General features: G+C 41.1%; 1 protein-coding gene across 1 annotated transcript in view; it reads left to right on the top strand.

Annotated features, from left to right (window-relative positions):
- Positions 1 to 13,757, top strand: part of HMCN1 (hemicentin 1) — a 137,392-nt gene that overhangs the window by 79,853 nt on the left and 43,782 nt on the right. The window contains exons 47-55 of the mRNA XM_030455549.1: positions 1,548 to 1,661; positions 5,553 to 5,639; positions 6,067 to 6,258; positions 6,984 to 7,157; positions 7,863 to 7,976; positions 9,372 to 9,517; positions 10,795 to 10,945; positions 11,271 to 11,474; positions 12,570 to 12,683. Coding sequence (XP_030311409.1) covers positions 1,548 to 1,661; positions 5,553 to 5,639; positions 6,067 to 6,258; positions 6,984 to 7,157; positions 7,863 to 7,976; positions 9,372 to 9,517; positions 10,795 to 10,945; positions 11,271 to 11,474; positions 12,570 to 12,683 — 1,296 coding nt within the window. The remainder of the gene's footprint in view (positions 1 to 1,547; positions 1,662 to 5,552; positions 5,640 to 6,066; positions 6,259 to 6,983; positions 7,158 to 7,862; positions 7,977 to 9,371; positions 9,518 to 10,794; positions 10,946 to 11,270; positions 11,475 to 12,569; positions 12,684 to 13,757) is intronic.

Raw genomic sequence — 13,757 nt, 5'->3', positions numbered from 1 at the left:
TACACCCACGCTGATATCACCACCCAGATTGCAGAGTCAGGAAGGGTGAGAGACAAAATGATGTTTATTGTCTCTGAACCTTAGCTGCAGAGGAGGGGGGAAACCAGCCAGAACTCAGTGCTTTGTTTCCCAGGAAACTTTGGGCTTTTTTGCAGTTCTTTAGAAAACAACACGTTGTAGTGAGCTGTAACCAACATGGCATTTGAAACTCTATTTGGGCTCTGACAAAATCAGCAACAACAAATCTCCCTCTTTGTCTAATTTAAAAGGTGGAATACTTTGCCAAAGTATGATTTTGGTTTTGTTGATTGAAAACATACTTGGCATTGCAGATGATTTAAATGTGTGGACACACTGCTGGCAACTTTGAATCTGTTATTTCAGATAATGTGCTGATGTTTCTTTTAGATGATGATTCCTACATCCTTTAGAAAAAAAAAATCCACCATATCACATCTGCTTTCCCTACAGACCATGCACTGAGCTGTATGTATGCACTGAGCATGCACACAGCTTGAGGAGGGTGAAAAGCTTTTATTAAGTTTTAGCTAAATGTAGAAAATAATTCCTCTGTCAGCACTGGAGGTCTGGGTGTGCAAATATGTGATACCATAGAAAGTTTGTCACCTGCAGGCAGGTATCTGCTTCATTTTGCTTCTTTGTTCAGGACGTGGGAGGATTCCTTGGGTGGAGGCACAGCCTCCAGGCAGGTCAGCAGTTCATTCCTTCAAAGCACATGCCCAGGAACATAGATTTCTGGGATGTATCCTGATAATGAGACCCCATTGGATATTTTCAGGGAGGACTTGCACAAGGCAGATGCAGTTTACTGTGAGGTAGTGATTTCTAATGGATGAGCTGCTAATGAGAACCTGAAAAAGGCTAAAGGGTGGCCACCACATCTGTTTGCACAATTAAATGCACACTGCTGCTTGTTTTGTTGTTCCTCTGCCAAAAAGGAAGCAAAGAGAACTCATTCTGCAAAGCAGGGATATTCTTGGTCCTTTAGTCAAACAGAGTTGCCTATCTTCCTCCTTTAAAGCCAGTGTGCCTCTGCAAATGTGTTCTGACAGCTGTTCTGCTGTAGTGTTAGGAGAAATATGTTATTTGCAGACTTTACATGCAGACCTCTTGTCACCTGTTGTTATTATTGATGGCACAATTAATACAAACTAGAGGAATTTATGCTTTATCTGCATGTGAAAATACCTTAGTGGAACATTAGCCTGTGTTTATAAAAATAAATGTATTTTTACATGTACACCCCCCCTTCTCATGAGGCTTTATTAATTTTCTTGGATAGTCACCTAGGTTCTCTGTATGGCAGAGTGAGGGAAAATGGGGCTGTCTGAGAACCTGGGATGGGAGTAGGAGTAAGGTCAGTCACTTTCTCTACTGTTTGTTTTCCATTCTCCAAAACAATGTACATCAAAAAAATGTACAGCTATAAACTTAACCAGAACACTTGAAAAAAAAAGAAAAATTAAGCAGAGTTTGGGAACATGCTGGCTGGAGCAGGACTGTATATTTTTTGCCTTTGTCCTCAGGGGGCAGAACACTCCGCCTGACACACACGAGCGTGGCAGATGAGGGTCAGTACACATGTGTGGTGACCAATGCTGCAGGAGAAGTGAGGAAGGATTTTGACCTTTCTGTTCTAGGTAAGTACATAATAACTTCTGATATGGTAGAATCAGATGTGTGCTTTTATGCCAGAATGTATATCCTGAGGGGGAAAAATGCATTTGATAACACGATAGGAAAATCAGGTTTTAAAGAGAAGTTACTTCTGCATGTCAGCTTGCTTTTATTTAGTTTGTAAAATTAATTTTAATTCTGTGTAACTTGGAATAACTGGCAGCAACTTCTGTTTTGTTTGTCTTCTGAGAAGGATTGATGTAAATGTAACTGGCTTCACTGAGGTTGTCATTTCTGTTGGGTAATGTCTGGGGATGCTGACAGCCAGCCTCCCATCCTCTCTGCTGTTTCTTGGTGCTCAGAGCTTCACTCTCCCTTGGGGGTGATAAGCAAGCAGAATCAGTTTATAGGTGTCTGGGTTTCTTTTTCCTGGTCATATTTGTTTCAGCCAGATCTCTTCCTTCTGGTTCACCACCCAGCCCATAAATGCCAGTACTGGTGAATGGAAGATGACAAGAGTGAATGCTATTTATTTAGTCACTGTCCTGAATTTAAGCTGGTTTTAATCAAAAGGAAACTACAACCCTAAGGAACCACATGGATTTCATGTGAGTCTGTTGCCCCTAATCACAGAATGGCTTCAGGATCATCCAGTCCAACCTGTGACCAACACCAGTGCTCAAATGCAGAAAGGCTCAGTCCCATGTGCTAATACTCATGAGTTAGAACCATCCTTTCTGGGCAGCACTGGGTGCATCTGCAGCTGAGTGGCACTGTGGTTATAATCTGTTGTAAGAAAGATGTGAAGGCAAAGGCAACACCAGCAGAGAACTTAAAAACTGGAACTAGAATTGTTTTGCAAAACAGAGATTTCTGATCTAGTAGAAACCTTCAGCCAGTAGAGATTTTGGTATTGTGAAGGGTATAAACCCAAGTGTAGGAGTGAGGGATTCTGCTGAGGGCTGGTACAGCAAGCTCTTTGGGTGGCTGTTTGGAACCATTAATGGGTAATTTTTTCACATTACATTTTTGTTTTTTAAAAGACCAGCCTTTTCCCAGAAAATACTGCTGTTTTGTTTAGAAACGATGTGTCACTTTTATCAAAAATTACCAGGCCTGTGGCAGGTTGTTTTGCAGCATTACTGTATCCAGTTTTCCTGTAAATTTCTTCTCTCTAAGGGGCTGAACACTCTCAGCCCTCAGCTGGCTTATGCATATTCTGCCTGTAAAGGATAACTCACATTCATGTCAGTTCATGTTTATTTGATGAGCTCATGGAAGTGTAAGTCTGGTAGAATGGAAGAGGAGGATAAACACAGAAAAGCATTCATTGTTTTATTGTTTTCCTTGGAGGGCTTTAGTAGCAGTGTGCTCATGAGGGTTCTGGAAATCTGTCTTGTATAGGCTTTGTTTGCCTTGAAGAAAAATTGCTCAGTGAAGCTGATTTCAAGTGGGCTAAGTGGAAAATCCATTGTTCAGTCTTCTCTTCCCTCCCTCCTGCCCCTAACCTTCCCCCCCTGTAATTTCTATCTTTCTGGAGGAAAGTTACTGGAATGTGGCCTGAGAGTGACACAGAATATTAATTGCCTCACTATAAATAGGAACCATGCAGAGACATCCCAGTGTTTCTCTACATTGGTGTAGGAGGTGCCAATTTGCATGGAGAGCTTGGGGTAATCAGCATAATATTTATGTATTTGTTAATGTCTGGTGTGGCTTTGTCATATCTCTGAAATTACTGTGTTGACATCTTACTGTAATATCTTGGGGCCAAAGCAATGAGCTGCTCTTTTTATTTGTGAATATGAACTTCTGGCTTGACTTAAAAGGCACAAGATTTATGATTTTAGGTTATATTTTCCCCTCATCTCATTCCTTCACTACTTAATGTGTCTTTCTCTCGTGGTAGATTACGAATAAGCTGCTAAATATATTTTACTTCCTCTCTCTTTAGGCCTTCTATGGAGGCTGAAAGTTTGCATTTTTAGGTTTATTAAAGCATAGTACCTGGCTCCCTAGTCCAACATTTTTCATAGAATCATAGAATTAGCCGGGTTGGAAGGGACCTCAGAGATCATCAAGTCCAACCCTTGACCCACCGGAGCAGTTGCTAGACCATGGCACTGAGTGCCACATCCAGTCTCTTTTTAAATGTCTCCAGGGACGGAGAATCCACCACCTCACCGGGCAGTCCATTCCATAGCCTGATCACCCTCTCCGTGAAGAAATTCTTTCTAATATCTAACCTAAACCTCCCCTGGCACAACTTAAGACTGTGTCCTCTTGTCTTGTTGAAGGTCGTCTGTGAAAAGAGTCCAGTTTCCACCTCGCTACAGCCTCCTTTCAGGGAGTTGTAGGCAGCAATGAGGTCTCCCCTGAGCCTCCTCTTCTTCAGGCTGAACACCCCCAGCTCTCTCAGCCTCTCCTCATAGGGTCTGTGCTCGAGTCCCTTCACCAGACTGGTTGCCCTTTTTCTTACAAAACTTTCAGAAATCTCTTGGAGATTGGGCTTTCTTTTTTTTAATTATGGGCTTTTTTTTCAATCTGTTCTACTCCATGGCATCTCTGATTTGTAGTGTCATTTTCTTTTGGCCTGAAAGGAGGTTGGAGCCAGGGGGGGGTTGGGCTCTTTTCCCAGGCAACTCTCAGCAAGACAAGAGGGCAGGGTCTCAAGTTGTGCCAGGGGAGGTTTAGGTTGGAGATTAGAAAGAATTTCTTTCTGGAGAGGGTGATCAGACATTGGAATGGGCTGCCCAGGGAAGTAGTGGATTCTCCGTGTCTGGAGATCTTTCCAAAGAGCCTGGATGTGGCACTGAGTGCCATGGGCTGGGAACTGCAGCGGGAGTGGATCAAGGTTTGGACTTGATGATCTCTGAGGTCCCTTCCAACCCAGCCAGTTCTGTGATTCTATGATTCTATGAATCTACAAATATCTCTGCTTTGAAAGAAGAAGTTCACCACCACATCTACTCAGCAACACATTCAGAATCTGTCCTTCCTTCTCTGAAAGAACATGGGGCAGCGCTGTACTCTTGACTGAGATGGTTTGGAAACAGGGAATTAAGTGATCAGCCATACAGGGAGAGTTTCTTCATACTGAATTAGGTATCTGGAAGGTGGATAGGCATTTTTAGGGTATGGTTTTTAATTCTCTTGCCCTAGGGAAACATTGTACCAGAATAAGATTCCCCTAGACCTATATAGCCAGCTGTATGAAATAAACTGTATGTGCATAAAACACATGTGTGCCCTTACATAGAATCAGCCAATGGTAATCTGTAGGATTGCTTTGAGCATGCTGGTAAGGGAAAAAATCAACCTCCATGGTCCATAGACAAGCTGACTTTTTTTTTTTTTTTTTTTTAATATTAATAAATTCTTTTCCTGAAGTTCTAGGTAGGTGCTTTCAATTTCTGTTGGAGAGCCAACAACTCTTAAACTTCAGCACACAGTTTTGAACAAATAAATCACTTGCTGCTTAACATGGGAAATAGAACTCGTTTCCAAACATAGAAAATGGGCTGGTGGATAAAATAAAAAATGGGCCCCACTAACAAGGGCTCAACACCATTGTCCTGCTGACCACAGTCAGAAATCTTGCCCTGTGAACTGCACTCCTCTGCAGTCCAAGTATCTCTCTAGTTCTGAAGGTGAAGTGAGGTGAGAACTTCATGTCTGTGGTCTTCTCCTGCCCTTGGTGTGGACTTAGATGGTGAAAGGTTGTAGGGGAGAATGCAGATCTGGTGTCCAGGCAGGTCACATCTGTGTCACATCTGAACCTGTGTCTGGTAGACCTGAGCTGTTCATTGATGGTTGTGTTTAAGAGCAGCTGAGATACAGCCTCAGTGTGTCTGTGTTGTATTTACTTGGTTGTAAGTAATGCTTGTGGGTATTGTCCTCTTGTCTGCTTGCAGTGCCTCCAGGAATTGTGGGTGAAAATAAATTGGAAGATGTGAAAGTGAAAGAGAGGCAGAGAGTTACTCTGACATGTGAAGCCACAGGTAAAAGTACAGAATGTCACTTACATTTACTGTTCAGACCCATGGTGTTGATCATCACTGGTTCTGAGCAGCATGTTTTTAACAGAGTTTTCAGCTGAGTGGAATTTTTAAATTTCAGTTTTAGCCACAGTGCTTATAACAAGACTAAAGTACTGCTTTTCATAAAGGGTGTAAAAGGTAACCAACAGGATGGTTGCTGTGATATTTCTTCTCTAAAGGCCTGTGGAATTTAAGAGGGGGTGCATATTACTTCAGGAGGTTCAGAGATTTTGGAATGCATATGCCAAAACATCTCCCTAAAGTATATATTCTAAAAGGGCATCTGTAACTGCATTTTTCTGTTTTGCAGAGATCCTGGCATATCCCAGAGGCTATGCAACAACTAATACAAAAAATAATTTATTATTTATTTCTTTTCTCCATTAAGGGAACCCTGTACCTCAGATCACCTGGTTAAAGGATGGACAAGCTCTAGCTGAGGATGAAGATCACAAGTTTGTCTCCAGTGGGCATTTTCTGCAAATCACCAATGCCCAGGTGGCTGACACAGGACGCTACACGTGTATTGCATCCAACACAGCTGGAGACAAGAGTAAAAGTTACACTCTTAATGTGCTTGGTAAGACAGCTGGGCTGGCTCTTGCAAAGAAAGTGTTCATCCCAGGAAAAACCAGATCATTGCACTGGAATTTTGTGGTGCCTTAATTACAGTAGTGCTTGACTTGCCTGTCTGCTATTAACATTTTGTAGTGTAGTTATTGATAAATTAATCATAGCTCAATAGAAACACCAGTTCTGTGCCTTACAGCTGCACATTTCCCAGCTCTATACTGTCCAAAGTCATCATATGGAATGAGCAGGGCAATACATTGGCTATTTGTGACAGAAGGAAGGAGTATCTGCAGAGCCCTTCAGGTTATGATGTCTTCAGAAAAGCTGAAGCCATCTGTACTTGGCTTTTTCATGACAGTTGTTGCATTACCCAGGGCAAACAGTGGTGAATTTGGTTTCCACACCTTGTTTTCCTAGGCTCATGCCTCCTAATATCCTGCTGCTCCCAGGATCACTAGGCAGTGGGTCCCAGGGTCACCTTAAGAAGGGGTGGCTGCCACCTTGGTGACCTGAGGTTGACGAAGGCCCAAGGGGGATTGATTCTACTGACTGTTGACTTCAGGGCAAAACAGAAAACCAGACAAATGTGGTCTGGTGGTGGATTCCAATGTGTCTTGTAGGAATGCTTCCCAACTTGTTGAGGCTGCAACCAATTTCTTAGACTGGACAGGGAAGACTAAAGTGGCTTTTCATAGGGGTCCTTCCTCTGGTTAATGGTTTTGTTGTTCCTAGTGTCTCCAACCATCACGGGTGCAGATGGCCATGGCAGTGCAGAAGATATCACTGTGATCCTCAACAGCCCAGTGTCACTTGTTTGTGAGGCTTACTCATACCCTCCAGCTACAATAACCTGGTTGAAAGATGATAATCTTGTGGAGTCAAACAGAAATATGCGCATTTTGCCAGGTAAATTTTCCCCACTGTTACTGAGAAAGAAAATAACACTTTATTCTCTTATTAAGTTTCCTTTTAGAGACTTTTTTTCTGTCAAAACCAAAGGTAGTATTCCTTTTGAGTGCAATGTTTGTGCTTTTGTAGCACTTCCTATTGCAATATTTTAAAGTTTTTTGCAACTAACTGGCAATTTACTTGGATTTTGTTTGTGTTCAGGTATTTCTCCTTTTGTTCTGTAAAGCTCAATGATGGCAAATAAGTTTGCTTGGGTTAATAATGGATGTAAATAACTTGAAATTAAGTAGGAAAATGAGATGGAGAGAGATACATGCAACAGCATTAGTAAGAAATGTGAGGTGGCATTTTTCTAGGTTGTTAATAGTTTGCCATTTTTAATTTGTGGAGTAACTTTTACCTAGCACATCTGTGGAGCTTCACTGGTAGCACGTAAGTCAAGTAGATGAATAAATATTTTAGCATTATCAACTGGTATTATTAACTGGTCAGAGGAAGAATGAGTTGCTATTGATCCAAAGTGATCCAAAGCACTGCTGCACATCATGTGCTCATTGTTACACAGTGTATGTGCTGGTAAGCATTCAGTTGCTCACCTAAGGGCACAATTTGGGCCAAATGATTGGAAAATATGCTGCAGAAGCCATAAATGGGAAATAAGAGCATGAGTAGAATATTATTGCAATTTTTGTCTTTTGACAGGTGGTCGAACCCTCCAGATTTTAAGTGCCCAGGAGGACAATGCTGGCAGATACACCTGTATAGCCACAAATGAGGCTGGAGAAACTTCAAAACACTATGAAATGAAAGTCTACAGTAAGAAAATACTTCCAATTGTTTTATTTTTATTCTTATTTTTTTGTCTTGCAGTGTTGCCTACCCTGGTGAACACCAGGGTTGCTGTGAGTGGCTTTGTTTAGCAGGCATCTTCATTAGCTCATGGTGGTTGTTGAGGAGGGACTGGAAAAGTTTGCTTTTGCATCCTTTAAAAGTGCTGTTCTGGGGCTAAATCTATCACACAGGGCAAGGCATTTAAGAGACACTAATCTTGAGTTTCTTCTGAAATGCTTCTGGTAATGATTTTCAAATCAGATGAATGCAGCACGGGGGGGAAGTGTGAGCAGAGAATAATGTGAGCAAAGAAACTTTTTCAGAAAAAAGAAGGGTAGGGGACCTGTAACATCTAATGGGAAACATTCTTGAGTAAAGTGAAAAAGGAGGATACTATTTTTATATCCTTCCATAAAATACCATACGCACAAAAAATTTTCCCACTTCAGGCTTCCTGTCAGCACATTGTTCTTGGAGCATCTGTGCCTAATACTCTATTTTAATGCTGAAACTTTTCACTGTGGGCTCAGTCAAGCACAATTTTTTGTTTTTATTTTTTTTAAATGATTCCTAGTCTGAATTGGAGTTAGGTTTGTTTCCTCACAGTAACTCTGCTGTTACTTTAATTGTGTTGGGTCCCTAGTAAGACTGCATTGGATTCAGAATAATGAGAAGATTACAAAGGAGTTCATTATTGAAGTAGGAGCATGTGGCAACATAAAGCCCCACACCCCTAAGTGCCATTGTAACTGTAAGTTATTATGATAGTGTAGGCATCAGGAAGAGTTTAAAATTTCCTGTTGAATAAGAATGGAAAATGCTCTGAAAGTATTTAAAATAATTTAAAAGATATTATGAGACCAAGGTGGGGGGTAGCTGAAGAATTCTGAAATGTGTTGTTTTCGTTCTGATTCTGAAAGAAATTAGATTTTGCAACATTGGGGTTTCAGTGGAATGGAAACGTTGAGTTTTCAGCAGCCACTCTGCGTGTGGACTTTAGTTCAAACATATGTTTCTGAAAATATTAGTCTCCATTTAAAAGTTTTTTAATTATTCCAGCACATTGAACTTTGTAGCATTCAAGCCAAGGACATAATAAAGTACTATAGCTAGGTAAGGCTGTATTGAGATTTGCACATCTAGAACTGCTTAACCATTGTTTAACAGTTTTAGATGTTTTTATATTTAATACATATACTAAAACTAGTTTAAAATACAAATATATGTTTATTATAATCAATCTTCAGCTTTGGGGAAGTGGCAGAATAGAGGGGGAATGCATTTGCTTTATAATCCAAGTTTTTCCCTTGTCCAGTTAATTTTAAATGCAGCATAAGACAGATGATGAGAGTCCCTCTCACTCCCTTTGTTTTTGTGCAGTTCCACCCACCATTAAGAAGGGGGATATCTTGGGGATGGGTCTCTCCCCTAAAGAAGTGAAGATCAAAGTAAACCACAGCCTTACCCTGGAGTGTGAAGCTCATGCCATTCCTGCTGCTGCCCTCAGCTGGTACAAGGATGGACAGGCCAGTCACCAACTTAATTCCTTCTGATGGGTGGATTTGGTACAGAACCAGCTGCATGTTCACTGTGTGTATTAATGAACATTCATGCAGTGTTCCAGGTCACTTGCACTGCTGAAGTCAGCAGGAAGTCATTTTCCTTCTTGTCCTGCTGGCAGGATCATCCCTCCCACATCTTGGGACATTTGCTGTTGGCCAGAGCTCTGCAGATGCACACCCTTGCTGTCCTGTGGGTGCTTGGCAGTGTCCTGGAACATCAGTGCTGGAGTTTCCAGGTCCCACCACTGTTCATTAAAGGAGAGGGCTTACTTACTGGTGTCCCCTGGTGCAACCAAATGTCCTTTTGCCATTGTGTTACATTCCCAAAGACCCTGTTAGAGGATGACCCCATGCCTGTTTCCCCTAAGTGCTGCCCTTGCAGAGGTTGCAGAGCCTCCTCCTTCTTTCTGGCAGAGCTCACAAAGCCACAAAAGCATCTGGATCCTCTGGGGTGGGGGAAAGAGACAGGATTCCTGCCACACACAGGGATCACAACAGCTCCAATCTGGAGGAGAAGTGGTTTGGAAGGGTGATGCCAGAGAACAGTCTGCTAGGGGCTAGCTATAAATAAAAATGAGGTGGGACAGCTCTTATGTAGAAAAGGAGAATATAACACCTATTGCTTTAGCTGTCCTTGGTAAGGCATTTGTGTGGCAGACAACTGCCCCTCTGGCCCAGCTCTTGCTGGAGTTCCTGAGCATGCTGAAACAGCTGGAGTCACTTTGGGTACACCCTCAGTCTGGTTGCAGTATTGCTGTAGTTATGGGACCCCCAGGGAGCACTGATTGTACTGCCAACCAAAAAAAAACAACATTGGGGAGTGTTGAGAGGTCCCCAAAGACAGATGGTGGCTGTGAGCAGCTTACTGCCAGTGTCAGAGCAGCAGCTTTGTCTTGGGTGGCTCCTGGACATGTGGCTTTCACACATCCATGGACTAAGATAGCAGTTTAGTGTTGACTCCTTAATGTGATCTGAATCACACAGAATCACAAAGTGAGGGGTTGGAATGGACCTCAAAGAGTCCAACCCCCTTGCCAGAGCAGGGTCACCTCCAGGAGGTCACACTGAACACATCCTGGTGGGCTTTGAATGTCTCCAGAGAAGATTCCACAACCTGGGAGGGGTTTGAAACAACCTGAATTTCACCAAAAGGCACAGACATCATAGTATTTCCACAAATATGGCTGTTTCTAGTGTTATGTTTTGTGAAGGGTGAATTTCTGTGTAAAATTATCTTGCAGCCCCTTAAACCTGATGAGCATCTCCTTATCCAAGCCAGTGGTCGGGTTCTGCAGATTAAGGAGGGTCAGGTGTCAGACACTGGTCGGTACACTTGTCTGGCATCCAACATTGCTGGAGAGGATGAAATGGAATTTGATGTAAATATACAAGGTAAAGAGAGTTCAGAGAAAATAAATGCTTCTGGTAACCTCCTTTTTTCATGTTCTGGGGTGTTAGAATTTGTGATGATTTTGTTTCCTTTACACCTGCATGGATTAATCCAATGCTTTATTTATTGTTCTTCATAAAATATTCAGTGTTCAAGTGCTCAAGTGTTCATTCTGATGAAAAAAAGCAGAATTTTCCTGACCAATCTAAACTGGAGGGAGAGGTCAATTTAATACTAAATTTTTTTGCTGCTATTGACCAATTACAGTGTCTTCACATTTCTTGACTTTAGAACTAATTCTAATGTTTTTCCTCTCCTTTGCTGTAGTTCCTCCTCGTTTCCTAAAGCCTTATAAGGAATGGGAAGCTGGCAACACAGTGGATTCAGGAAGAGGTGGAGAAAGTAAAGATGTGATTGTCAACAACCCCCTTACCCTATACTGTGAGACCAGTGCTGTTCCTCCTCCAGTTCTTACATGGTATAAAGATGGCTTTCCCCTGAGCTCTAGTGATAAAGTACTCATATTACCAGGTGAGTACTAAAATGTCACTCTGACCTTAAGAAATTAATTTCATGCTAGAATTTGTGTAGTGATGAACTTTTCCCCTTCAAAACACTTCATTCATGTTCTTTTTGGACTTGCTTGACTTGAACTCTTTAAGTCCTTGGACTTAAGCTGTTTCCTTCTTTCATTTAAAAAGTAGTCCTTAAAATGGTGTGAATGTGGCCATTTAACTTTAGGTGATGGGTTGAAAAATAAAATATAAAGATGATGTGTTTCTTATTTATTTCTCTATAATATCTTGCTTTGGCAAGATTATAATTGGAGTAGAAAAGCCTCTTCCACATGGTGGCATGTGTAGAGAAAGGCAGTGGGTGGGGATAATGTCTTAGCTAAAAATTGCTCATCTGTAGAGACCACTGACAACCACTTCCAAAATGTGTTCCAGAGGTTTTCTCTTTCCAAATCTATTTATGTGGCTATACTTTAAATAAGGGATAGAGTGAATAATAAAAACTCTACGGACTTACAAGCTTCAGGAAGGAAATTTTTTCAGTTTGGAAGAGCTTTACTAGAATATTCTGTGCATATGTATCCTTCTGTGTGTTAGTTCTGTCACCTTGCTGAGAAATATTTCTGTTTTGATTGAAGAATAAAAGAAATACATGAAAACAAGTAATTTATGGACATGTAGACAAGAAATATATGTGGTAATTCTGTCCCCTTGCTGAGAAATATTTCTGTTTTGATTGAAGAATAAGATAAATACATGAAAAGAAATAATTTATGAACATTTAAACAAAAACTTTGCGTGGTAGTTCTGTCACCTTGCTGTGATATATTTCTGTTTTGATTGAAGAGTAAGATTAGTTCTATCACCTTGCTGTGAAATATTTCTGCTTGATTAAGAATAAAATAAATACATGAAAATAAGTAATTTATGAACATCAGACAAAAGTTTTTTGTGTTAGTTCTGTCACCTTGCTGTGAAATATTTATATTTTGATTGAAGAATAATGTCTGGCTACGTACTGCTGAAGAATGTTATTTCTTTCTGTGGAATTATTTAGTCTTCTCTGACATTCCATTAAGAATATAATGACCAACTGGATTTTTCCTTGCAGGAGGCAGAGTGCTGCAGATTCCCAGGGCCCAGGCTGGAGATGCTGGCAGGTACATGTGTGTGGCAGTCAATGAAGCTGGGGAGGATTCCATTCACTACGACGTCCGTGTGCTCCGTGAGCATCCCTGCTTTCCTTTTCCCTTTTAATGGCAAGAAAAGAGTTCTGTGGAAACTAAGAAAGTGTAATAGCCCAGGTTTACCTAAAGTTTATAAACTATGAAATTAATGTGTTTATTCTCTGTGCTAGAGTTTTCTGGAAGCACACAGAGTTGCATGAAAATAGTGTTCGTGTTAGTTCAGTTTGGGTTTAGGCTGTTGTTGTAGGAGCACAATGGCATCACCTACCTCTCACTTCACCAGAATAGAAAGTATATGTAGAAATTCAGGTTTTATCTTGGTATCTCTAGTACCCTATCCACCTTTGTCCTGGTTTGGGCCAGGATAAAGGTGATTTTCTGTGTTGTACTTTTGCTTTTAGCTAAGCCCAAACCAGGACAACCTTCCACTTTGAAATTCCACTATTCAACTTTTCTCTCTCCATGTTTTGGCCATAACTTTCTAAAATAACTGCAGAACTCTCAGAAGGCTTAAGGGAATTGATGATTTAGATCAGCCACTGAATGCCTGCAGAGTCCATTTTGTATCATCCATCTACAAACATTGCACAGAAAGCTTTCCTGTGCTTCTTGCATTGTCTCTTGATGTAGTCAAGATTTGTGCTTTGGGAAACACTTCTTTACCTCTGTTGGGCTGAATACACTGTCTTGTTAGAAAGAAGTCTTGGAAATTCTTTTGTTCTGGCAGCAAAGCACATAAAGGGCTAGCTATAGGATGAATTTTCACCTCTTCTTTTTGGCTGCTGTGAATAACTTTCCTTCTTCTTCAGTTCCTTGAGTTACCCTGATTTGTTCCAGCTGAATTCTTGGGATTTGATTAACCTTTCCCTGTATTCACTGAAGATTTGACTACTTCCTTATAAAAAACAACCTAAAAGATTGGTGGGCAATCTTAAAAAAACAACAACAACTGTCGAAGGACGGCGGGAGACAAACGACACCTAGACGTGTTTGAGGATATGTCTCAGACTTTATTTTCCAAACGTGATCTTTTATATGCTTCATAATTAGTTAATGCATATTTCAGAGCCTGAGCTCATCATTGGTTAGCTGTTACATCATCTAGAAAACAA

This window comes from Calypte anna, chromosome 8 (assembly GCF_003957555.1).
Source record: "Calypte anna isolate BGI_N300 chromosome 8, bCalAnn1_v1.p, whole genome shotgun sequence".
Lineage (NCBI taxonomy): Eukaryota > Metazoa > Chordata > Aves > Apodiformes > Trochilidae > Calypte > Calypte anna.
The sequence above is the reverse complement of the archived record's forward strand: the minus strand, read 5'-3'. Positions and strand labels throughout refer to the sequence as shown.